Here is a 27,210-nt window from a genome sequence, read left to right as displayed (position 1 = left end):
TTCAAAACAAAAGCATTTTTTGAACCGTATTGGAGAAAAAAAAATTTTTTTTTGGTTTAAAAATAGACAGTAACGTTGAATATTTCATATACTCTTTTATTTGATATCAATTAACTATCATCATGCTATTGTTTTAGACTACAGTCTGCTCCACAAATGATTTGCTACTTTTTGAAGCATCCTTTTTTTTATTTCCTGGCTGTGCTTTTCACTATTTCGACAGCATCTCTGAGGGTAATATTGTACTTCTTTTTACTTCACTTTTTTTAATATGATAAGTAGCAGTTGCTAGCTACTGTAGCACTTCAGATTAAAGCATTAAAGCCACTGAACCTACGCTATAACACATTGTTATAAACTGACCTATACTGGGGGGATGAAATGGTTAACGTTAACCCGCCCTCGCCTAGAAGCACTTAAATACTGTTTTTCCTTTTTCCTATACATTGGCTACAATAGGCTGTGTAATAATAATATGTAGCTTTAGCCCCTTAGTTTGCTGACATGATTTAACAAGCCATGTTTAGGTAGGTAGTTTTAACCGAGCAACAGTAGGTATTTGCTAATTGATTCAGCCTTATAAGTTAGTTCCCAAACAAGAGATGAGATTTATTTCGAAAGTGTTTGCCGGAAGTGGTTTGTGTCAGAGCTGACACACTTGACAGAAAGATGTTGCGCACAGTCTGGACGAGACGTAGGAGACGGAATATTCACATCAGGCTCCGATTCGCGACTTTGTGACAGATAGCCGCACCTGGACTCTAATTACTAGTCTAGTGGAGGTCACGAGACCAGTGCTCGTGCTGCAGCTCAAAAGTGCACTTACCGCCGCGCTCTGCACTGCGCGTTCGCGAGGAAAACATCTGTCCCATGTGGATTCAACGAGCTGACGGATGTGAGCGCGTGCAGATAGTGGTGCCCCTGTCACACACCTGTCACGTACACTACATAGAAAAGAAAATAATAACACAAGCTTGCTTTTCCATATTGTTTTTTTATTTGTAACCGAGAACTGGGAAAAGAATGTGCGTATTTATATATTCATATTCAAAATGATAACGGGAATGCCTCTAATGCGTTCATGCTCAGGAAAAAGCAGAAATATGTAATACAATATGTTTATAGAGCAGTTCCCACCGTGTGAGCTCTTTCGGCCACTCACACGTAAGAAATATTTAGGTATGGGTCAGAAGTAGTCAGTTAGCCTGTTTGTGTAAGATTGGATTTCACATTTAACTTAAGTAGAAATATAATCATCAAATACATATTCTCGTCAGGGTAATCTGACCACTAAGTACTTGTTTGCCATTGTGAATGTGTGACAATCATGGTGACATTTTTCTTTAGCAACCACTGGCTCTTAAATAAATAGTTATTTTACTTTCATTGAAATTATTTTTCTTTTTGATTAGTTTTGATCTTATCAAGATGTTTGTTTGGTCATACTTTCTTTTATTTTATTGAACTTATTTAACATATAGGCTATTGCGAGTTTAGCACATGTACAACATAAAAGACTTATTATAGTAAAGTTGTTGGACTTTTATTTTGAAAGAAAAAAAGAATCGCTGCAGCATGTTTGGATGAACATTACAGTTTTATCTATTTGTTTTTATTTTTGTTAACTTTTTACTAAAACAAGACTATGCATTCTGTGAGCTAAATGCTATTCCTAACAATATTTGTAAATCTATTAATATTTCCATTTTTATTATATATTTCTCTCAGTCTAATCTGCTTAACTAACATCAACGATATAACCTATTTAAGTTGACAGAAGAGTCAACACGCCTGAGCTTTCAGTTCTATCTCTTGGTCTCTGCTTCCCTTTAGTGGAGGATGTAGAGTAATACAGCTTGTGTTCTACTGAGTGTGATATATATTTATCTATATCTATATATACATATACATATATAGATATATAGATATATAAAATTTTGGGTCTGCCTGGACTTATATGAAAACCATAGCAGGGTTTCAAAATCCCCAGAGCAGCAGTCAGATCATTTTAGATGGTTTTAATTCAGACAGAGATTTTGCAAATGCTTTAAATATGTTTTATGCTCGTTTTAGTTCTTCTGATTTTAGCGAGGATATTTTGGAACTGAAACAGAAACTGAGAGATACTCAGCACTTTATCATTGAACTCAGTGATGTCCTGATAATATTAGTGGCCGCCTAATTAAATCTTGTCCTGACGAACTCAGTCCTATATTTCAGGTTATTTTTAATAAATCCTTGCAAACACAACATGTGCCCTCTCTTTGGAAAGAAGCAGTCGTGGTTCCTATCCCTAAATCTAGTCGTCCAAAAATTCTAAATGACTTCAGGCCTGTTGCCCTCACTTCAGTTGTAATGAAAGTCTTTGAAAAAATCATCAGAAATGTGATTATGAAAGAGACTGAACATCAGCTGGATCCAATGCAGTTTGCATATAGGCCCAATAGAGGAGTGGAAGACGCACTTTTGACTTTACTAAATCTGATTCTTAAAAATGTAGAGAGTAAAGGGACTTTTGCAAGTCTTCTTTTCATTGATTTGTCTTCAGCTTTTAATACAATACAGCCCCATATTTTAATTAAAAGACTTTTAGAACAGTTTGACATCAGGAAAAACCTGGTGGGCTGGATTTTTGATTTTTTAACTGACAGGTCAAGAGTGAGAATAAATGGGATTCTGTCTGACCCAGTGTTCTCCTCTACAGGTTCTCCTTAAGGGTGCGTCTTGTCGCCCTTATTATTCATTCTCTATACAAATATGTGTCAGAGCAGACATGAAAACAGGGTCATTATTAAATATGCAGATGACTCTGTTACTGTCAGCTTACTGAAAGAGGGTGAAACTAACCACGGTCCAGTCATTGTTGACTTTGTTCAGTGGTGTGAGGAGTCTTATCTCCAGCTGAACATATCTAAAACAAAAGATATGGTGATTGATTTTAGGAAACAACAAAATGGGGACGTAGTCACTTTAATTAAAGGTCAGAAAATAGAGCAAGTACAATCATATAAATATCTTGGGACCATAACCAATGAAAAACTGAACTTTGATCAAAATTGAAAATCAGTTTGTAAAAAGGGTCACCAGCACCTTTATTGCCTTAGGACACTTGCTCATTTCCACACTGACCAAAAAATGTTAACTTTGTTTTATCGTTCTTTTATTGAGTCTGTTTTATCCTTTTGTTTGGTGGCATGGTTTGGTCAGACCTCTGTCACAGAGAAAAACTCTAAATCAGATAGTGAGATGGTCCAGTCGTCTGATAGGTGAGCCACAGTCTTGTTTAGCCTCCCTGTACTCTAAGCAGGTACAGAGGATGGCTTTATCAATCCTTAAAAATGGTTCCCATCGTCTAAGGGGTGAATTTCAGCTTCTTCCCTCAGAACGGAGGTTTCTATTTCCCGAGATGCAGGACAAAGCGTTATAAAAATAGCTTTGTCCCCGTTGCTGTCACTGAATTAAATAAGAACTGTTTTTGATTCGAAATATTAAAATGACTATATATGTGCCACAGTGAGGTTTATATCTTTACTAGGTATGTGTGTTTTAAAAGGATGCCAAATGCTGTCATTTGTTAAGCCGCCCTCGCCGGGTCCATCAGGTCCTCCAGAAGCGTGAGCAGTTTGGTGAGTTTCACCATTTGGTCCAGGAGCTGCGCCTGGATGACGGCCGCTTTCAGCGGTACCACCGTCTTTCCCTCGCCCAATTTGAGGACCTGCTGTCCCGCATTGGTTCAAGCATCGCCCGCTTAGACACCAACTACAGGCGCTCAATCCCTGTCGCCTATCCATCTGCCTGCGGTTAGTAAAAGTGTTTAATACGGTAGTCCTTTATTGATGCCTGTGCTAATGTATGCTAAACTATCGTTTATACACTGCTAACATGGATGTGCTATGCTAACAGTGAATGCTGTCGGTGTTTACTGATAGCAAACTGTGGTATGGAGACGACTGTTTATAATATTTCTAGTGATACTCAGGTCTCATCAAGACCTGATTTAATTCGATTTATGCTGTTATCAGTGTTTGCATTGATAGCATGGCTGTGGTGTCGTATCAGTGTATGCTCTCGGTGTTTGCTGATATCAAACTGTGGTATGAGGACCACTGTGGGTTAATCTTTGTAGTGATACTCACTCCTTTTTTTTTATTTAGACCTGGTTTAATTCTGGTATAGTTGAATATTTGTATATAATCCCTGCAGCTGTCAGACTCTATAACAGGGGTCACCAGCCTTTCTTAAAACTGAGAGTTAGATAAAACTGTGAACAGTTTGGTTCATCTTTAGTTATATGGTTCTATCCAGCATATTCTATCTTGATATGCTGTCTTATCACAGGTTAATTTTTCAAAAATATTAGCAATGATTTATGCAAGGAAAAGGCTACGTACAACTCTTTATTTCTATTAATGTCTTACTTCATTCCTACCTGATTGACATGTTTAGGAATTATGAGTGATTGGCTCACTGTAGTGGTAAAAGTTGCTACCAATCAAATTATGATATGGTAAAGTTAAAACAAAACACAACTGACTGTTTTATATTAAATCTAATATATATTATGTAATTATCCTTATAATTACAAAATGTTTTATGTAAGATTTATGTTTTGTAATTTAAATCTGACATCACAAAAGTATTTTGGAGGTTGAATAATGTATTTTGTAACTGCAGTACACATAATACTAATTTTGAACAATTTTGTCCAGGTTCCTTGCCACCAGGGACTCCTTCAGGACCATCGCGTTCAGTTACAGAGTCGGTGTGTCCACGGTGAGCCAGATCATCCCCCAGGTAGCGACGGCCATCTGGGACTGTCTAGTGGATGACTTCATGGCTGTGCCTTCACCTGGAGACTCAAAGAGAAAGTATATACAGTGGTCCCTCATTTATTGCAGTAGGGTTTCTCAGAATAACTAGCCCCTCGCCACACACTTTATACACTTTATTCACTTTATTCATTTATTTTTTTTACACACACACATGAAGATTAGTCACAGTTCTCACAAGTTGATTCTCACAGTGCAAACCTTTGTAGATTTCAAAACATAAAAGTATCATTATGCTGTTTTTTCTTCGTCTGCCTGCCACTTTTGTGCGCCTTTTTCCCTCCAGGAGTGATGATGTCATGATCACTCCATAAACCAATGAGATTATCACATGACATTTTTGAACGGGGATATTTCTTTTTAACTGTTTTCAATTTAACATAATATTTAAGTGTTTCTTAGTTTTAGACTAGTTGGTTAGTCTATTTCAATGTTTAAAACCATATCCCAGGGTTTTTACTTCACCATTTATGGAGTTTTAACAAGCAAATAAAAGACAGAGCTTAATTCTGTAAAGATTAGATGAAAAATACTCAAAGGATAAATTCAATTGGTTTATTATTTTGTTACATAAGTTGAAAAAAGTAAAGAAAAAATTAAAACAAGTAAATGAAGGGGGGGGGAGAAAACCCCAACAATCCCCTCTGAGCAAGCACTAGGCGACAGTGGGGAGGAAAAACTGCCTTTTAACGGACAGAAGCCTCCAGCAGAACCAGGCTCAGGAGGGGGCAGTCAACTGCTGGGACTGGTTGGGGGGTGAGGGTGAAAAAAAGATTAAGAAGGTAGGGAATATGTGTTAGGAGAGAAAGGGAGAGGGAGGACAGGAGAGGTGAAAATTAAGATGGATCACAGGTGGAGGAGGACGAGGCTAAATCATCTGAATAACCAGCAGAAGCCTCTTTTCTTCGTTTCCAGGTATTTTTCCATGAGCGCTTTTTTCTCCAGGATAAGGGTTCTCAACTGATCGTTTGTTTCTGCATTTTGCTTCTCGAGTTGCTCGCATCTTTGCTCCATTTCTTTTAATCCTGCTTGTTCTTTTCTAGGCTTTTCTTTCGGGTCTTTGTACAGGGAGTGCAGAATTATTAGGCAAGTTGTATTTTTGAGGAATAATTTTATTATTGAACAACAACCATGTTCTCAATGAACCCAAAAAACTCATTAATATCAAAGCTGAATGTTTGTGGAAGTAGTTTTTAGTTTGTTTTTAGTTTTAGCTATTTTAGGGGGATATCTGTGTGTGCAGGTGACTATTACTGTGCATAATTATTAGGCAACTTAACAAAAAACAAATATATACCCATTCCAATTATTTATTTTTACCAGTGACACCAATATAACATCTCCACATACACAAATATACATTTCTGACATTCAAAAACAAAACAAAAACAAATCAGCGACCAATATAGCCACCTTTCTTTGCAAGGACACTCAAAAGCCTGCCATCCATGGATTCTGTCAGTGTTTTGATCTGTTCACCATCAACATTGCGTGCAGCAGCAACCACAGCCTCCCAGACACTGTTCAGAGAGGTGTACTGTTTTCCCTCCTTGTAAATCTCACATTTGATGATGGACCACAGGTTCTCAATGGAGTTCAGATCAGGTGAACAAGGTGGCCATGTCATTAGTTTTTCTTCTTTTATACCCTTTCTTGCCAGCCACGCTGTGGAGTACTTGGACGCGTGTGATGGAGCATTGTCCTGCATGAAAATCATGTTTTTCTTGAAGGATGCAGACTTCTTCCTGTACCACTGCTTGAAGAAGGTGTCTTCCAGAAACTGGCAGTAAGACTGGGAGTTGAGCTTGACTCCATCCTCAACCCGAAAAGGCCCCACAAGCTCATCTTTGATGATACGAGCCCAAACCAGTACTCCACCTCCACCTTGCTCGGCGTCTGAGTCGGACTGGAGCTCTCTGCCCTTTACCAATCCAGCCACGGGCCCATCCATCTGGCCCATCAAGACTCACTCTCATTTCATCAGTCCATAAAACCTTAGAAAAATCAGTCTTGAGATATTTCTTGGCCCAGTCTTGACGTTTCAGCTTGTGTGTCTTGTTCAGTGGTGGTCGTCTTTCAGCCTTTCTTACCTTGGCCATGTCTCTGAGTATTGCACACCTTGTGCTTTTGGGCACTCCAGTGATGTTGCAGCTCTGAAATATGGCCAAACTGGTGGCAAGTGGCATCTTGGCAGCTGCACGCTTGACTTTTCTCAGTTCATGGGCAGTTATTTTGCGCCTTGGTTTTTCCACACGCTTCTTGCGACCCTGTTGACTATTTTGAATGAAGCACTTGATTGTTCGATAATCACGCTTCAGAAGCTTTGCAATTTTGAGACTGCTGCATCCCTCTGCAAGATATCTCACTATTTTTGACTTTTCTGAGCCTGTCAAGTCCTTCTTTTGACCCATTTTGCCAAAGGAAAGGACGTTGCCTAATAATTATGCACACCTGATATAAGGTGTTGATGTCATTAGACCACACCCCTTCTCATTACAGAGATGCACATCCCCTAATATGCTTAATTGGTAGTAGGCTTTCGAGCCTATACAGCTTTGAGTAAGACAACACGCATGAAGAGGATGAAGTGGACAAAATACTCATTTGCCTAATAATTCTGCACTCCCTGTATATGATAGGGCAACACCCCCACTTGCTCTTAACACTGTACATTACACATTTACATGATATACATATTTACATGATATTCACATATCAACATTTATGTTCCAAACAAAATATGCGTAAATTTATCTATTTCCACTTTACTTACAGACTTAGTCATGATGTCTGCTACCATGTTTTCTGTTGCACAATATTTAACTTGTACTTCCTTCTCAGTTATGGCAGACCTAATAAAATGATACTTGACGTCGATGTGTTTACATCTTTGACGGTTTATAGGATTTTTGGACAATGCAATTGCACCTTGATTGTCTGCAAGAATGGTAACTGGTGAATATTGCCTTTTAATGTCCATGCCATTAAGTAGCTGTGAGAGGTATAAGCTTTCTTCTACTGTGGCGGCCATCGCCATGTACTCTGCCTCGCACGTTGACAAAGCTACTGTAGCTTGCTTCCTGGTTTTCCAGCAGATCACTGGCCCATTTTTGGATAGTACAAAACAATAACCCGTTGTACTTCTCCTGTCACTCAAATCTGTGGCCCAATCTGCATCGCTGTATGCTATAAGATTTAGGTTTCCTTCTGTCCTTTTATAGCACAGCTCTTTGTTTAGTGTCCCCTTAAGGTAACGTAATACATGTTTTGCTGCTGTTCAATGATGCTCTTTTGGCTCAGATAGGGATTGTGACAGTTTGCTCACTATCCAACTCAAATCTGGTCTTGTACATGTCATTAGGTAAATCAAACTGCCCACTAATTCTCTATATTTTCCTGAATCAGCTGATTCACCATGTGCATCCAAGTCATTTTTGAGTTCACAAGGAGTAGAACGTGGCTTACAGTCAGACATTTTGAACCTTTCCAGGATTTTTGTGACGTACCGTGTCTGGTTTAGTCTTATCTCATGGTTCTCTTGTATACAGTCAATACCCAGAAATGTTTGAGCTCACCAAGATCCTTCATTTTAAATTTCTCATTCAACATTTGTTTCACGTTTCTGATAGCGTCTTCACTGTTGGCAGCTATGATTACATCATCAACCCAGATGATAAGAATCACTGTCTCACTCGCTGTCTGTCTGGAATATACACAATGGTCTACAGGATTTTGTTTGTAACCTTTTTCACATAAATGGTCATGTAACATCTTATTCCAGTTCCTGCCAGATTGTTTCAAACCATATAGTGATTTGTTTAGTTTGCAGACCAGTTTTTCACCTGTGTCTGATTTTACTTCAAAACCTTCTGGTTGCTGCATATACACCTCAAAATCGATTGGGGCGTGCAAATAAGCAGTCTTCACGTCCATTTGATGAGAGTTTAAAGTTGTACTGTACTGCTAATTGCATCAGAGTACGCACTGATGTCATATCTGCAGTCGGCGAAAAGGTTTCTTTGTAATCAATGCCTTGAACTTGGCTATAGCCTTTAGCAACATATCTTGCTTTAAACGTTTTAGTCCGATTCGGGTTCTCTTTTATCACATACACCCATCTCCCTCCCACTGCATTTTTACCTTCTGGCAGCGTGGTTAGAGTAAACGTATTATTGTCTTTCAAGGATCTCATTTCATCTTCCATAGCATCTGACCAACACTTAGAGTTCGATGACTGCATAGCTTCTTCAAATGTCTTTGGTATGTTATACATCACCCTGTAACAGTAATCTACAGTCAGCGATGTTTGGTCGTCTTCTGCAGTTTGGACATAGTCTTTCAGGTAATCTGGCCTTCTCCTGTTTCGTTTAGGATATCGTTCAGACTCTGTTCTGTCACTCTGTTTGTCTGAGTTTTGTGTGTCATTTATGACATTGTCCTGAATGTCACTTTCAGGTTCCAGGATCATACTTTCATTTGATCTCTGGTCATTCCCTGTTTTGTCCATTCTAGCGGGGTACTTCAAGATGTCCCCTGGAGTCAAATCATCATCTCCATCGTCATCATCCTGAGTGGTCTGGGTTTGGTGCTCAACTACACCTTTAGTGAGGAACTTAACCAACCTATGTTTAAGAACTCGTCCTGTTTTAGGGTAGTAGACTAGATATGACGGACTGTTTTTATCGTAACCCACAAAAACTCCTTCGTCACATCTCGCATCTAACTTCTTTTTGTTGTGTCCGTAACCGTAGCAAACTGATCCAAAAATCCCCATCCTCGACATGTCTGGCTTCTTTCCTGTCAGCATGTAATAAGGGGTTTGCTTTGTGCGTCTGTTGTAACACCTATTACGAATTACTGCGGCAGTCATAACAGCATAAGTCCATAATCTCTTTGGCAGGTTACTTTCGATCAACATACACCGTGCCATTTCAAAAAGTGTTCGCCATTGTCTCTCAGCAGTCCCATTCTGATGAGGTGAATACGGCGCTGATGTCTCATGCTTTATCGTGTTTTTATTTAACAATGTCTGAAACTCTTTAGATGTAAATTCAGTTCCATTGTCTGACCTGATTCTCTTTACTTGCCCATAAGGGGCGACGTCTGCCAAGAATCTTTCAGTTGCTTTTACGGTGTCACTTTTAGCCTTTAAAAAGTACACAAACATTGTGCCTGAGTAATCATCAGTAAATGCTAACGTGTACCTGAACCCGTCTTTAGCTTCTGGTTCTATCGGTCCAGCTAAGTCAGTGTGCACTAGCTCTAATGCTTCTTCTGCTCTTTCGTCAGGCTCTCTATTCCTGGTTTGGATAAATTTCCCTTTTATACACACTTCACAATCTTGGTAATGTTTAGCTTTACCTTTTTATTTTCATACCCTCGGTAATGTTCTCTAGTTTAACCAAGTCTTCATAGTTACAGTGGCCGAGGATTTTGTGCCAAGTTTCTACATCATGACAGCCATTGCATTCGTCGTTGTCAACATAATGATCAGATGTAACACTGTTCAAATAGTATAGGCGTTCATATTCACTTATCTTAAACCTTGTCCCGTTCTTATGGATAAGCTGGTTGCAGCCCTTCTTGAAGGTTACTGAGGCTCCTTTAGCCGTCGCCGCCTGGACCAAGAAGATATCTTGCAGGTAAGAGGGAATGTAAAGGGCTCCCTCCAGTGTCGCCTTCACCTTTCGTCCCTCGCTGTCTTGTAGATAGACCTCCACATCTCCCCTCTTCAGTGCGACCCCACTCGTCCTCGTCCCGTCAGCTAACTCCATGAAGTGTCTTCCAGGTGCGAATGTCTCATCAAAACTTTTGAATCTCTGAATGTCCGTAATAATGTGAGAAGTGGCCCCTGTATCAACCATTAGGCCTCTCTGTTTCAGCCCTTGATTTCCACAGTCTTTAGCTTTGAACGCGAAACTATGATCTTCTGCATCGGTTACGTGTTTAGCAGTAATCTTCTTTCGTCGGCGACAGTCGCTGTCCTTATGCGTTGAGCTTTTGCAGTAACCGCACCACTGCTTCTCTTTTTGTTCTTTCCTTTCGGCCTTTGTGTAACACTCACGTGCTATATGACCCTTTTTTCCACAGTTGTAACATATGATTTCTGCATTGTCTCTCTCTTTCTTCCAGTTATTTGCCTTCATCACATTGTCTTCAGAACATGTGGCCTTTTCGGTGCTCTCGTAGCTTCTTAATTTAGCTTTGAATTCACTAAATGTCATTGCTTTGTCACTGTGGGTTACATGTATGGCAAACGGCTTGAAAGATTCAGGCAACCCTTTTAACACCATTGCAATAAGCAGTCCATCACTTAATGTCTCTTCTGCATTCCTCAGAGCTGTAATGGCAGTCTCAGCCCTTATCATATAGTCTGTGACGCTCTCGCTGGGCGTTTTCTGTAGCGACGTTAGCTCCGTATACAGGCTAATCACACGTTGTTTCCCCTTACCGGCGTAGTGCTCTCTCAGAATTCCCAACGCTTTCCGTCCGTCATCCTTGGCATCTCTCATCACGAGTGAAAGACTTCTATCATCCAATACTTGGATTAGCTCTGCATAAGCTACTTCATTCTTTTCATCCAAGGCTACGTTCACACTGCAGGTCTTAATGCTCAATTCCGATTTTTTTGATCAAATCCGATTTTTTTGTCTGCTCGTTCACACTACAAATAAAATGCGACAGCAAACGCTCTCTAGTGTGAACACTCAAAGCGGCCCGCATGCGCAAAAGAAGACGTCATACACAACGCGCTCTGTTTAGACCCAGAACAAACTATATTGTTTGACTGATGGCCTTAATATAAAGACTTCGGACTTCATGTTTCCCGATTTTTGCTTTAAGTTATTTTGTTATTTACATAATAATGTAGATAACCTAATAATTATCCTCATTGCTGTTTTAGAGGAGCGGTGCTTCAAAGGATAGTTGCAGATTTCTGTCAGAATCTGCAGGTTATGCAGTACAAATAAAATGTTAACTTTTCTCCAACGTTGTCTTCCCAGCAGTTTCACCGGATGGCCAGGAAGCGTTCGCGATGTCTTCTCTGGCGCTGATAATTGGCGTCTGTCTTGTATCAGTGACGTAAAAGACGGATTTAATGCGGCTTGACCGTTCACACAGCAGTCGCTTTCTGAGACATCGGATCGGATTCAGTATGTGGTACTGATCAGATTCAGTACCACATACGAAAGTGACCCAGATCGGATTTGAAAATATCGGATTTGTGCCGTTCACACTGTCACACCATGATCGGATATGGGTCGCATAGGGTCAAAAAAATCTGATTTGATGCGCTTTCGCCTGCAGTGTGAACGTAGCCCAAGTCCTTGTCTTCTTCCTCCGACTCGCCGGGCTCGTCCAAAATGGCGGCCTTTAGCCCAAGTAGCCGCATGTATCCCAGGAACTTTGTTTCCCACAATTCGTAGTTTCTCTCATCTCCGTCGAAGCACAGACGGTTCCACCGGCTTCCCACATCCCTTCTGGGCCCATAACCTGTTGGATGTTCCATTTTCTAGGGCAGAAATACCGTGGTAACTCGCACATCTCATGGAGGAATAAACCACATACACCTTGTTAGAGTTTTACATCAGAGGCACACGCCTTCCTCTGCGCCAACATTTATTGAACACACACTTCCGTATTTATACCTTTCAGATTAAGAGCACATACATATATGATAGGGCAACACTGAAGTTGGATTATCTGGTATATAATGATGTGCTATGTGATTGCTAGCGACACAGCTATGTTAGCATAACATTAGCATAGTGAAGCTGGAGGATGAACGCCAACTTTTTTTCCACTCATTAAAAGTTAACGTGAGGGATTCTGGTGGTCAGGGACAAATGCAATCGCATAGCAAGATGCTATACACGGGCCAAACTTCAGTCAGGAGAACAACTGATTATTACTCATCCACAATACGAGGTTAGTTATTAATATACTGCAACAACATGGGAATAGAACAGTTGCGAGAGAATTCAACATTAATGAATCAATGTTACGGAAATGGAGGAAGCGTAGTTTTTGGCTTTCCCCATATTTCAAAAGTGCTTCATCTCTTTGCTATGACTGTCGCATGCCATAATTTGCAGATGATAATGGTTTTAGCTGCTGCGATGCTTTCACCAAAACAGGCGCAGCTTGATGACATCATCAACATGCGCTAACTACTTTAATGCACAGTGATCATTTTTTGGATGTGTAAACATCCATAACAGTAAAATTGTTAATAAATAAACAAACAAACAAACAGAACTAACCCGCATGCCTGCTTTCATAAGTCTTTTGTACTTTATGTTTGATTTTAATAAAAATCGGCACAAAGGTAAAGCAGTCAAAGGGCACTTGCATCATTATATACACTTATACATATAATACATATAATAGCAGCAATGCCCAAAGTACAGTTGTGACCTGTAGTGGGTAATATTTAATAATATAAATATTTTCGTTTTTATTTTTTAAATCGAGTCCGTACTCCCGTTCTCGCTAGTCTTAATTTAAATGGTTACTGCGAAACTACACAGACAAGCTGTTAGTGTTTCTGGGCTAAATAAAGCAACCTACTGGAGTAATTACATAATTCAGCTTTAGTTTTTGGGTTTGTTTGTTTTTTATTTGTAAACAAAATCGGGTTGGAACACCAGTAACGCATTGTCTACACGGCGTGCGATTTGCACCACCGACCGTCGGGGCGCTATTCACAGAATATATTACCGGTTTCGTGTCGGTTTACGCGTCTTCTCTCTTCCTTCCGGTGCCCCGCTTGCCCCACTCCCTCCCGGTGCTAGACCGTCGGGCTTGGCAGTGGGAGCGTAATGGCGGTCCACCGGGGACCCTCTACGAAATGGCTCTTCACCCGGGAGCAGCTCGAAAATACGCCGTCTCGACGCTGTGGAATAGAAGCAGACAAAGAGCTCGCTTACCGACAGCAGGCTGCCAACTTAATCCAAGAAATTGGCCAGAGACTCAACGTGTATCCTTTCTGAAACGCTGAGTCTTGCCGGACGGCAGGCGGGCTGTCTGTAGTTAGCATTAGCATAGAGTGCGGCTCGAAATGAAATGCTTGTTATATTTTATCCTGTGATTGTGTAAACAGGTGTCCAATGGTTCGGTGTTGTATACATAGGCCTCTCTGATAAGATGAGCCATTTTAACTCCTCTCACAGGACGTTTGTGACCCGCCGGAGGTGATGAGGCCCGCTAGCTAGCTTAGCCATTGTTTGGCTCGTCAGTCTGTTGTTTCTATTGTTAGCTTTTGTCTACTAAAAGCAGAGATACTGATATTAGTCGTATGTGTGTTGTAAACATTTTGCCACTCTATACACGATTCCAGCCCACATTGGAAATGTGGGCTTTGTGTAATTATGAGTGTGTTGACAGGGTTTTAACCCGCGGCCTCACGTTTTGCGATCTCCAAGGCCTTAACTCAGTACTAAGCTTTCTAATCTAATGGCGTTGTTTATTTGCCTGTGAACCATCCATGTGATTTCCTTAACCGTTCACTCAGCTCTCAATTAATTATCAACACTGCTATAGTTTATATGCACAGGTTTTATATGATCCACTCCTTCACCAAATTCAATAGAAATGTAAGTATCGCTGCGTTGTTCGCTGATATCACGATCACCTTTGCCGCAGACTAGCAAAACTGTGTTTTTCCTTTCCTCCCTTGTATAGATAATTTCCCAGACTACGTTGTTCCTGGCAGCTAAAGTTGAGGAGCAGCCCAGGAAGCTGGAGCACGTCATTAAAATAGCCCATGCCTGGATTAACCCACAAGATCCTCCCCTGGACACTAAAAGCAACGTGAGTAAACTGTGACTGCTCTGGAGCTTATGTTTTTCCATACTTTGTAAGTTAATGTTTCACAGACCTTACAGTGTGGTTTTTAGAGGTTACATATGGATTGTACTGATGCTGCGACTAGTAGAAACGTGAAGCCAAGGTTTTTGGTCTATTTGTTTTTCTTTTCGATATGTGTCCTGCTGATCTATTTTATTTCAGATCTCTTATTTAGCTCTGGAAAACTTTAACACATGTTGATCACTAGTTCTGAGGTTTTACGATCCCTCGGTTTATGCCAGTATATAATCTTCTAAACCAACTTTGTGCCATGAGCTGAAAGGAAACAGTCTTAAAGGTTGAGCACCTTTTTCCATGGTCTGATTATCCTATCATTACCTTGTGAGATTGGAAATAACAATACCACTACTAGGAGTGAGCCTGGGTCATTTGGGGGTTATGTGACCGTTAAGGTAGTGCTAGCTATCCTTTATAGTGCATACTACGTGGCCCCAAGCACAAAAAACGGTGCTGTTCCTAGAGAAAGGAGAGGCGGAGACATACCTGGAAGTTATCTCACTCCCAGTGTGAAGTGAATGTTTGCTGGAAAGCCTTGCTCACATATGGTTGGTGACTAATTCCAAAGCGTAGGATGACATCAGCTAAATAGACAAAATGGCTCTTAACATTTGTCTTTTGGACCTTTCACCCTTTTTAAATGTATAAAAAAAACTTGCCCGTCCTTCTTCTCTTCATCGGGTTCTAACCATGTTTATACTAGAGCAGGGGTGGGTGAACTTTTTGATTCGTGGGCCACATTGAGTTCTAACATTTGAAAAAGGGGCCGGAACAGGAGCAGATAGATGGCATGCTTTGAAAACATCACGTCATTGGGGGGGAAAATACACATCTTGGGATATGGAGAAAACATGTGCTTTAATTTCCAATGAAAATGAAGAAGAACATTACAATAAAATCTCTGACTTCGAAATGAGTCTTTAAACACTGAAAATCAAATAAATGAACATTTTATTTTAAAGCACTGAAAGTTCTGTTATCCTTCAGGATATCACATCACTCTCCTCCTGACTCTTTTTTTTTTTTTTTTCCAAAAACGGTAGGAGATGCAGATGTACTTGTCCTGTTCCTTTTATTCAATTTGTTTCCCCGGTGCCAAAAGTCAACAACGACCAGTGCAAGAACGAAACAGTTGCAGCAAGTCAGTCTGTGAAGCGTTATATTTGATCTGCGCACACTGTTCATTTTAACAACGTGCGTATCACGGAGACACACATTTTAATGGGAGCAGTGTTGTTGGTCTCCTTTTTTAGGCAGCGCATCAAAGTCTGGAGTTAGTTTTGTTGTGGCGATTCTCAGGATGGATCTGAGGTGTAGGTCTGTTAACTTGGATCTGTGGCTGGCTTTGTTGATGTTCATGACGCTGAATGTCTGTTCACACACGAAGGTAGAGCCGAACAAAGCCAACATCATCTGCGCTTTTCGTCTTAGATTTGGAAACGCGGCATCATTGAGTGAAGCATAGAAGTCATTTAGTTTCAGAGAGCTGAACTTCTCTTTTAAGGCAGGGTTGGACTGAAGGTCGATGAGTTCGAGCTGAAGCTCCTCTGGAGCTGTTTCAGGGTCTTGTGACAGAGGAAAGGCCAGTGATTGTCAATTTTATCGAAATCCAAAAACCGACGGCAGAATTCTCCGTGCAGTGCATCCAGTGACTCACTGTATTTCTTTACTTTTGCTCCGGCCTCTTTCAGCGTGCCTAGTGTAGGAAAATGAGTGAATGACGTGTTCAAAATCTGCCTGGAGAATAAAGCCAGCTTGGATTTGAAGGCTTTCACGTTTGTGTGCATGTCATGCTCAAAGTGCTCCTTCCCCTGCAGTTTCACGTTGAGCTCATTCAAGTGTGAAAATACGTCCGTAGCAAACGCAAAGTCACACATCCAGCTCTTGTTGCTCAGCTCAGGAAATTCCTCAGTCTTCCCCTGCCGCTCCAAAAACACGCCAATCTCCTCTTTGAGCTCCCACACTCGTTGAAACACTTTGCCCAAACTCAACCAGCGGACACGGGAGTGATAAAGCAGGTCCTGGTGATCCGCATCAGTTTCCTCCAAGAATGCAATGAACTGACGGTGCTGAAGTCCCCGTGCGCGTATGAAGTTGACAAGTTTCACCTCAGGATTCACAACATGATTCAGCTGTAACACCGATTTACATAGAGATTCCTGGTGGAGGATGCAGTGGAGAAAAATGACATCCTGGTCAGGGTTTTCATCTTTCACTTTATTCTGGATTCTCCTCAGCAGGCCAACGTTTTTTCCCGTTAAATTCAGAGATCCATCTGTGGTGACGTTAACAAGCTTACTCCGGGGAAGCTTTTCAAGTTTGGCGGGCCGGATCAAAACGTTTGATGGGCCGTAGTTTGCCCATGCCTGTACTAGAGTCTTTCATTGGTTTGGCACAACTGTTCCCCACAACCACATTTATATAAAAGAGGGCAGATGCATAACCATTATTTTCCTTTGCATGTGAAGGCCCACTCCTGTGTGTCAGAAGTGCCAGATGTCGACATGGCTGAGTAGATCGGGATAATAATAATTTAATGTGAAAATGAGCTGGAAAGGCCTTGATTAACAAAGTGATTACTTTGAGCTCTGCTGTCTGGTGAAAAGCAGGCGACACTCATGAGATGTGTACTGGAGTCTGTGTGGATCGCACCATTTGTTAGGTTTGACCTCTGACTGGAGGCAGCGATGGCAGGCAGCAAACTGCAGCTTTTTGTCTGTAAAGTAATCGCAGCTGCAGTTTGATGTCTAGAATAAACGTATCTGTTGTCACAGCTGACTCTGAAGTCAGAGACTGATGTGAGTTAATTACTGAATTTGCTTAATTTAATCAAATGCTTTTCACAGAAGTAGCCTCTGTTACAGTTCGCTGAGTGTCATCATAGATAATGTTGAGTATCAGAGACTGTTAAACGTGAGTTGCATGCTGAATTTTCTTAATTTAATCAAAAGTCTTTCAGTCTTAGTTTGTTGTACAAGAAAGGACAAAGATAATTTGGTTACATCCAAATTTTTTCATGTTTTGCAGCATGGCTGTTTCTTTTGTTTTTCCTCTGTCATAAGCCATATTGGCTTTTTTGAGGTTTTAAACTTCCATTTACTTAAAAGAAAATGTAATTGTTAATGATGATTGGGTGGGCTTAATTCAGTCTTGACTGTTAGCACAAGGTGACCGCCACAAGTATACAGAAAAAATTCCACCCATCCAAAACGGAGACGGACACACATCAACCTTTTCAGTTTTTGTATAAACGTGTCTGTGTATGTCAGCGTGTGTGTGTCCACCAAATTAAACCAATTATATCCAGTAGAGTTCACAAAGAAATGATACTTGGTTATAATTTATACTAAAATTCCTACTGAATTACGAAACTTCTTTACAACAGCATCGATACCAACAGTGCTGTCTTTTGCCTCAGCCTTCGACACACAACTTCACACAGCTCCTCCTCTCACTAACAGCTGAAGTAGTTAACCTTCATAACACTGAAGAAGAGTTCATGAGGAATTTCAGAGGTCAGGAAAGTTTCCATTTCAACAGCATTAAAGTATTAAACAGTTTTCATGAATGTTAACCTGGAAGGCGCACACGTTAGCATTAGCCATTTACCTTTTAGCAGTTATCTGATAGCCACATTAGCCATCTGTTAGCATTAAAGTAACAGCTGGTAGACTGCAGGTCGTGCTGGAGTACTGAGCCGTGGCAGAGTAGATTACAAACACTGACGGGTCGCTGGCTTTATGAACTAGCAGGCGATCCGTAGCTGAACTGAGTAGAGTTCAGCGTGTGGAGAACTAATCCGAGCAAATAATGAGTGAAATCCAGAGCAGAGCAGGAATCAGATGGGTTTCAGGTCTGATGAGCAGAACTGGGGATGTAAACAGCTGCAGCAGAAATGAATTCTGCGCCATTGCTCCTGTTGTTGCAGCATGGTGTCGACACCTTTCCATGGCATTGAAAATGGTATTGAGTTTGAAATTCGAGTTTTGTGACATCCCTAATGTATAATGCTAACAGGCTTGCTCCATTAACATTCCTGTCCACTGATTGTATTTTTGTTTTGTGTGTGCGCTTATAAAAATGGATTTGTTTGTGGTTGTCGAGGGTCGTTTTTAATTCTTCACATCTGTTTCAGGCATTCCAGCAGCAGGCACAAGAGCTTGTAGCACTGGAAACAATCGTGCTACAAACTCTGGGTGAGTACAGGCTGCGCTGCACAGACTGCACACACTTTCTGCTGTCCTTGGTTTTCCTGGTTTCTACAATAGACCAGTGTAACACCAAGAGGGGGGTTACACACAGAAGAAAATGACTAAAGTACCACACATGCATGCTGACACTTTTTCACATATTCTGATGCAGCGTTTTTCCTCCCGTTCTGTTGAGCAAATGTAAAAAAAACCCCAAAACATTATCTCACTGATGTTCTGCTTCTGTATTTGCACCTCTGCCTGACAATCTTCCTTCCTGGTTGCAGGTTTTGAAATAACAGTTGATCATCCGCACACAGATGTTGTGCGATGTTCCCAGCTAGTGCGAGGTATTACCTTTTTCCTCACCTGTTACTTTTCAAGAACTACTGCTGTGTGTTATCAGCTTTGCTCTAAAACCAGTTTTTTCTCTTGTTTTACAGCAAGCAAGGATTTGGCACAGACTTCCTATTATATGGCTACCAACAGGTTGTTATCCTGTTCCCATTATTGCACTGTAATGGCACACTATAGCTTCCTGCACTGCAGGGTACCCCTTCCTGTGTCCAACGCCCTGTTTGCACTTGGATCCTGGGAACCCCCAATGGGGAAGTACCGACCAGGCTGCTGTGTGCGGTGTATTGTACAAGGGCTCTGTGTTGGCACATAGGGGTTGAATGCACAATGTGGAGTGTAGTGTTGCTGTTTACCTCTCGAAGTTGTTTGGTACCGAGTGCACATGTCTTTAAAAAAAAAAGTCTCAAACGGTAGCCTGAATATAGATTGCCACTAAAGATTCTTAAACTTTTAGAGTTTCTTGGTAAGTACGGTTACTGTTCTTTTTAAATGTTTCTTTTTGATCTTTTTTTAAATCCAGAGGAGCTAACAATGAAACGCCAAACTATACTGCAAACTGAATGCTTTTGTTCTAGAGGACTCCAGAGGGTCACTACGGAGTACTGTGAGGAATATTAGCTAGCTCAACAAAACCTAAATCCCTTCTTCCTTCAGACTCTGTTCGTGCTCACATAACAAGGGGCACTTCATGCGTTACGTGAATCTTTTTCCACACAAGATATTTGTGAGTCTTGTCTTCTCCATTCAGTCTTAATCAGATGAAGGGTTCGCTTTAAACTGGATTTACCTAAGCATTAAAACTGTCCCATACTCTTAATTTTGGAGACATGGATGTTGTTTTGGTTTGTACATATCAAAGTGAAAATCATGTTGATTGGGGGAGAAAGTATATTACAAAGGGCATTTAAGCTGATTTCAAACTAAACCTCTGAACGTAAGTCTCCTGGTTTTATGTTACCATGGTGATTTAGCCTGGTAAAAAGACAGCCACTGTTGTGACATAGGAAGCTCGACATAGCAAACGTTTAGTTATTCAAGTTTTTTTGTTTTACAGATGAATAATAGACACATCTTTTACTTACTTTCTCCTAAAGTTTTAGACTAAGGCTAATAGAGTTGAAACATATAATAAAGTGCAAATATATATTGTCTGTGGGCTTCAAATGCAACAATAGGCCTCTATTTTTTTTAAGCAGACACTCTGTATATAAAAGATGGACATTGCTACTGTGACATAACCCATTTCTTTGCAACCCCATATTTAAACGCTTCTGTTAGTTGGGCCTGTGTGTTCTGCTTGGAAGAATATAGACGTCATTGTTCATTTAGCTTCCAGTGATTCAAAGACATTTGATGAATGACTTGTTAAGCTTGTTGGTACTTAGTACTGTTGGTGTGTAGCTAGCTGTGTACACACAGGGGTACATAAACTAGCTTTGACACATTCTTCCAACAAAAACAACGACTTGTAGCTCAGTGTGGACTACTTATTGGCCTGAACTTTTAAGGGAGCGACAGCTGAGGTCACCACGAAAGAGGTGTGAAACATCATCAGGGGAAACGGCATGAAAAGCGCAGACAGTGGGCTTTGCGCTTCTCTGCAGCCGGCTGAAGGACACGTAAGAGCACAAGCAAGAGTGGCCCACAGACTGGTTGTGACATTAAACTGCTGTGACATGATGACTTCAAAGCTGCCCACAGGCTTTGTGGGGCAGTTTGCAGTGTAGTTTGGGTGTTAGGGTGTGGGAGAAATTAACTGTAGAAAACTGAAAGCGTAATCACTTGTCTTGGCTATCAACATCAGTGTTTCTCAGTCTCAGCGTGGCTACATTTGAATCGTCACTAATTTTATACTGTATATAAGCGCTGTGTAAAAATATCAAAACTGAAACTCTTTATTTTTCTTAAGAGATTAAGAAACGCTGTTGTTTTGTAATTTCCATCATTTTTACATTAACACAAAACAAATAATAAAAATCAGTACGTCTATATTTATGTAATCATTTGAGACATTTAGGAACACAACCTAACAGATATAGGTTTTAGACAGGGGAGTCCTGTGAGGTAAGGATATGTGTATGTGATACGAAGATAACTGAATCTGACAGTCACCACTGTTTGTCTGTTAAACAGTAAAATATATAGTAGATCATGCAAGTTGGTGCGCAGATCCGTCAGCTGACAGTCGTCTTTTGCGTTTCTTGTCTCCTGCAGTTTGCACCTCACCACCTTCTGCCTACAGTACAGGCCCACAGTCGTCGCATGTGTCTGCATCCACCTGGCCTGCAAGTGGTCCAAATGGGAGATCCCTGTGTCTACAGATGGCAAACACTGGTGGGAGTATGTGGACCGCACAGTAACGTTACAGCTGCTTAACGGTAAGAGCATATTTTGAGTTGTAGAAATTCACATCCCAGCAAAGTCACACAGTTCGTACAAGGAAAGTGTCTTCTCAGCATTTCATAAAGCACAAAAAAGTTACAAACTCTTCTTTCTGATCAAGCATCTTTAAATGTGTTTAAAAAAGCAACATAAACTTCAAACACAATGTGTTCACCTTCCAACAGTGTGGTCTCTCTTCATCCACAGCTGCTGTGTTTTAGACAGATGGTGAATAAGCTGGGTCTCACTTTTAGCCCAGGCTCTCCCAGAGCTTCCAGCAGTAGTATATTACGGCATTGCCAACACTAAATTGGGTGTGACACAAGTGTTTGCTTTGTGTGGGCCACAAAGTTTTAGCACCAGCACATTTCCATGTCTTGTGTATCAGAGGAACTGAGGAATCTGTTTCTGTGCAGACTGTAGATCAGATCACGATAAACACTTTTCTCTTTTTATTGTCAGACTGCTGCACGAGTACGTAACAGTGACCTCACCCACAAAGACTAACACAAATCAGGCTTTGCTTTTCAGTAATTTATTTGTCCTGATTTTACAGCACAGAGGTCATCTGATAAAAATCCCCAAACACACATTAAAATGTTGGCTGTGCTGCGATTTCTGCTTTGTTAACATATAAAATCGCCCCTCAACCAAAGGTCCATTCTGAGCCAGGAAAACCCTGCATATGTACTACTTTCTAGTATGAGGTTTGACTTTATTTCACAGGGAACACTGAGGCTTTATGGAGCTGCAGCTCTATCTGGTGGCAGATGGCTGCATAACATTTAGGACACAACACCAGCACTGGGTATCAATTAAAATGTTTAATTATTAACATTTAGATTAAATGACAAGTACATCTGGTACCCAGGATTGAGAATAGTGACTGTTTTTGTCTAGTAGTCGCACACACCTGTAATTCACCTTTAATCTGAAAATGTGTTGCCCTAGTTCTTCATAGTCTGAAGGCTCCGACTTTAAATTTTAGCAACGTTACCTGTTTCCTTCCTTATCCCTCGTCTAGAACAGAGTTGACACTGGACCATCGTCTTACTCGTACTTTAAACGTTTCTTCTAAACAGCGAGCTCTGATCTGAATGGCCACGTTACTGCTGTCCTTAGAATAGTTCATCTGCTTATTCGGTGCATCTAGTGTCGTATGTTCAAACTGCAGTTATACAGTCTTTCACTGCAAATGGTGACACTGGTCGTCTTCCTTCTCTGGGTCCTGGAGTCCATCTGCAAGAGCTCTGTAGAGCCAGCTGATGGTTTTGTTTTGATAATTATAGCGAGTCCCGCTCAGTGGATTTGTCCACCTTGTGTGTTACAATTGAGCCCTTGTTAGAGAGCTGGTAGAGCTGAGGCTGCCTTGTTTGTTTTCAGAGCTCACCCATGAGTTTCTTCAAATCCTGGAGAAGACACCCAGCAAGCTGAAGAGGATACGAAACTGGAGGGTAGGTGAAAAACATCAGACAGCCCAGAACATAGGGCACAGCTGGTACTGTGGAGATTTGTATTGTTCGTATGTCATGCTGAGTTTGCCTTTTCTGTCTGCAGGCGATTCAAGCTGCTAAGAAGCCAAAGACAGATGGTTCAACTGGGGACACTGCCTTCCAGGGAACATCCTTAGAAAGCCTTCCTGGTGTCACCAACTCCTTTTTCCCCTCAGCATCAGACTCTACAGATATGCCCAACCTAAATACCATCACAACCCCGTTCGCCTCATACCAGCCACTAAACGACCAATCAAAGGCTTGCGGGTACGACCAGTTCTCCCAGCCCGCCCACTCAGACTTCACCCTGGTGAAGCCCAAACACAAAGCTGCAGGCGGGACTAGCAGCGAGCTCGCTGTGAACACCGCCGCTTTTTCGCGGCCACAGAAAGTCTTGACTCTGGAAAAGTACAGAGAGAAACACGCGGCCGAGCTGGCCTTGCAGAACGGCGTTAAGGAGGAGCCAAGCACAGATGTCTACACTCCTCCGCCGTTGTCCTCTCACCACCACAAGAAACGTTCTCAGCCGCAGCAGGCCAGCCAGCCGGGTGACAGGAAAGAAAAGCCCAGCTCTAAAAAACCTCGCCTCGCAGCCTCATACGCAGAAAACGGCTCGGCCACTAGCGAGGAGCTCAAAATGCGGATCAAAGTTTCATCGGAGCGCCACGGCAGCTCGGAGCAGGGTGGGGCTCTGCCAGGCAAAGACAAACACAGAGAGCACAGCAGCCACCGCCACTCGAAACACAGCCACTCGCACTCGTACTCCCTCAGTGCAAACAACAGAGGGGCAATAGACAACTCTTCCTTATCTGCCCGTACTCCCGGCAACCACTGCATCGAGGGCAGCTCCTCTGGCTCGTCTCGTAAGAGACCCCACCCTGATGCCGGCAGCCACAATCACCACCATCACCACCACCACCACCACCACCACTCGTCTAAGAGCAGCAGGACCTCCAAAGGAAGCCTGAGCTCGTCTCACTACTCAGACAGCAACCAGAGGATGATGGAGCACCACGGCCATGACGGAACCAACGGCATGCTGACATCTAACGGGCAGCACACTGACTACAAAGACACTTTTGACATGCTGGACTCTTTACTAAGTGCCCAAGGGATGAACTTGTAACCCAGAGAGTCCCCAGTGTTGTCTACAATAAGGTATTACCATGTTTATTAAAATTTTAAAAATGATTTTATTTGTCTTAAGTTATCTGAATTCTGCATCACCCTCAGTCGTGTCTACACACTGATCATTGATGATTCTTGTCAAACTGTCAAATGTCATAGAGCTGTGTACTACTAGCTTGCAGCGCACACTCAAAAATTGGATGTTTTTGAAATGCGGCTGAAAAAAGAGGTTTTTAAATGTTCTCTTAACTTGAGCTGACATCTATTTTTAACACGGATGTTTTTAGTCACAAAAGGGAAGGCGCAACGCAACCATTGTGACAGTTTACAGTTCATGTTTTTTTGTTTGTTTGTTTTTTCTTCCGTTTTTGTATGTTAAGACATTTTGTTTCACTAAAAATCTCAGGTCTTGAATTTTTGATAAAAGAACGAATCTTCCTCTGTTTGGGTTTATTACCTGTATCTGTGGAGATGTATCACCTCGTCGGTTTGCTGACGAAAACAAAAGCAAAACTTTGGCGTCTCTCTTAGGAAACACGGTCTGCATATATTTAAAAGAGCGCATCAACAGTTCCGAACAAATAAAAATGTGAGGGGAACTCCATTTGCCTATCGGGCCGTGCCTGAAGTTTTGTGCAGATTCACTATAGAGCTAAAATGAAGTTTACTTTACATCTGCTGTGAAAGTGCATTTAAGATATAGCGGCTGAAAGCGCAAAAAAAAAAAAGGCCGTGTGATTGTACCTTGTCAATTACTATTCAGTATGATAAATGTTATTAACTACAAGAAAATACAGATCTCTGAAATAAGATTGTGTATATAGGACTGTAGTTCAGAATTAAACTGTTATTGGTTTATTGCATCAGTCCAGACCTCCTTCCATTCAATGTATCATGAGATCTAAAGCAGACTCTGTATTGATGAACATATCCTTGATTTGTGTATTGGGAGCCCAAATAAAGGTGTAAAAGATAACATGCTGAATTATGGAAGTGTTTGACATTTTGTTTGTTACAATGTTGTTACGATGGGACTAAATTTTGTTACTGTGGGACAGTGAGTTTGTGACCACTCCAAAATGGCATAGCTGCGACAAACCAGTGGCCCAAACTGGAGTACCAGTTCTGAGCAAAAGTTTAAGTATGACCAACTTGAAAATTTTAAGCATGCCAAAGAATACGAGTACACCCTTTTGAGCTATCTGTGTGATGTACTGCACTCCCCAGCCTACATTTATATAGCAGACGCCTCCAAAGAGCCGTGCTCTGCGGGGGAGGCAAGCGGCTACAAGTCTAAGTACGGAAAACTGCTATGTTAGAGTTTGCCACAATGCATTTTCATCAAAACTGATTTGTAGCATGAAAACGGCATACTCTTGCACTCTGAAACACTGGAATAAGCTACGCACATGTTGGAACACAGACTGTAGAGTGCGCTCTGCATGAAAGAGATTCAGCCTCTGATACAAATCGAAATGTAGATCCTACAAGCAGCCTGCACCCACCAACCTCACATCAGTGCAGGAACACTAAACCAAAGCTGCATCCTAACAGTCCAAAAATGCAAAGGAAGCTAAGCTACACGACCTCGAGTCTGCACTCTTTTAAGGTAACCGCTAATCGCAGTCACTAGTTTCAATCATTTCAAATGTGTCGTCTGCACACCCATAATGTGAATGTCCCAGTCCACCGCACACAGAAGGAGCTCTATTGGTTTGAGTACAATGAACTCACTGACATGTTGAAGAAATGTCTTTGAGATGATGTGAGCTCTGTGACATGGCACGTTTTCCTGCTGGAAGCAGCCATCACAAGATGTGTACACTGTAGTTTTAAAGGGATGGACATAAACAATACTCAGGTTAGGCTGTGGTGTTTAAACAATGTTCAGTTGGTAGCAAGAAGCCATAGTGTGCCAAGAAAATGTCCCCCACACCATTACACCATCAGCCTGACCCATTGATACAAGGCAGGATGACTCCATGCATCGATAATGTTATTGTCCAATGTTGGTGAGTCTGCAAATTCAGTTTGCTGTTCTTAGCTGACAGTAGTGGCACCCACTGTGGTCTTCTGCTGCTGTAAGCCCATCTGCTTAAAGATCTGATGTGTTCTGCACTCAGAGATGCTCTTCTTGACTGTTGCCTTCCTATCAGCTTGAAGCAGAACTGCCCCTTACTGGGTATTTTTCTCTTTTTGTGATGATCCACTGTAAATCTTAGAGATGGTTGTGTGAGAAAACTCCAGCAGCTGAACAGTTTCTCATAGCAGCCTGTCTAACACCAGCCTGATCTATTGTGCATTCTTGATGTTTTTCACTCTCACAAGGCTCCATTCAATTCAATTCAATTTTATTTATATAGCGCCAAATCACAACATAAGTCGCCTCAAGGCGCTTCATAGATACAGAGAAAAACCCAACAATCATATGACCCCCTATGAGCAAGCACTTTGGCAACAGTGGGAAGGAAAAACTCCCTTTTAACAGGAAGAAACCTCCAGCAGAACCAGGCTCAGGGAGGGGCGGGGTAGGGGTGGGTTTTTATAATCGATTCATCGATTAAAATCGATTCTGGCTTGGATAACGTAAAATCGATTCATTAAAATCCTAAATCGATTTTTTAATATAAATTTATTTTGTCCGAAATGCCAGAATCTCTGGTGACATCTCACAAAATTTCAAGAACCACCAAACAGTAAATGAGAGCAGGTACAGGGATTCTGCACATAGACTTAAACACACAGCGGATCAGAATCAGTTAGATGTCGCCTTTCTCACAGTCGGGGCTGAAAGCCGACAGCTCGCTGATCCGGTTCCGCGCTTTGTGTTCACGCCCTTTATGCGCTGATTCTAAAGCTGTTAGTTTGATCTCTCTCCAAACAATATTGACCGAACCAGCAGCAAAAGAAGATCCAAACGCTTCACATAAACATCGTCATGAATTCTTTTACTGTTTTGCTTCC

The 27,210-nt window shown here is 41.4% G+C and overlaps 2 protein-coding genes across 2 annotated transcripts; one reads left to right on the top strand and one right to left on the bottom strand.

The window, feature by feature from the left end:
* Positions 1–3,553: 3,553 nt before the first annotated feature.
* ccnt2b (cyclin T2b) lies at positions 3,554–25,231 on the top strand. Its single transcript, XM_080297880.1, has 11 exons — positions 3,554–3,800; positions 4,710–4,868; positions 13,625–13,809; positions 14,344–14,425; positions 14,514–14,642; positions 18,832–18,892; positions 19,174–19,236; positions 19,330–19,375; positions 21,458–21,621; positions 23,009–23,079; positions 23,183–25,231. The coding sequence occupies exons 3-11, from the start codon at positions 13,652–13,654 to the stop codon at positions 24,242–24,244; spliced, it is 1,836 nt and encodes a 611-aa protein (XP_080154006.1). The 5' UTR covers positions 3,554–3,800; positions 4,710–4,868; positions 13,625–13,651; the 3' UTR covers positions 24,245–25,231.
* Positions 15,736–18,301, bottom strand: LOC145424142 (general transcription factor II-I repeat domain-containing protein 2-like). Its single transcript, XM_080297046.1, has 2 exons — positions 18,272–18,301; positions 15,736–17,074 (listed from the first exon to the last, which is right to left on the bottom strand). The coding sequence occupies exons 1-2, from the start codon at positions 18,299–18,301 to the stop codon at positions 16,196–16,198; spliced, it is 909 nt and encodes a 302-aa protein (XP_080153172.1). The 3' UTR covers positions 15,736–16,195.
* Positions 25,232–27,210: the final 1,979 nt, after the last annotated feature.

Source organism: Astatotilapia calliptera, chromosome 23 (assembly GCF_964374335.1).
Source record: "Astatotilapia calliptera chromosome 23, fAstCal68.1, whole genome shotgun sequence".
In the NCBI taxonomy this organism is placed as follows: domain Eukaryota; kingdom Metazoa; phylum Chordata; class Actinopteri; order Cichliformes; family Cichlidae; genus Astatotilapia; species Astatotilapia calliptera.
The sequence above is the reverse complement of the archived record's forward strand: the minus strand, read 5'-3'. Positions and strand labels throughout refer to the sequence as shown.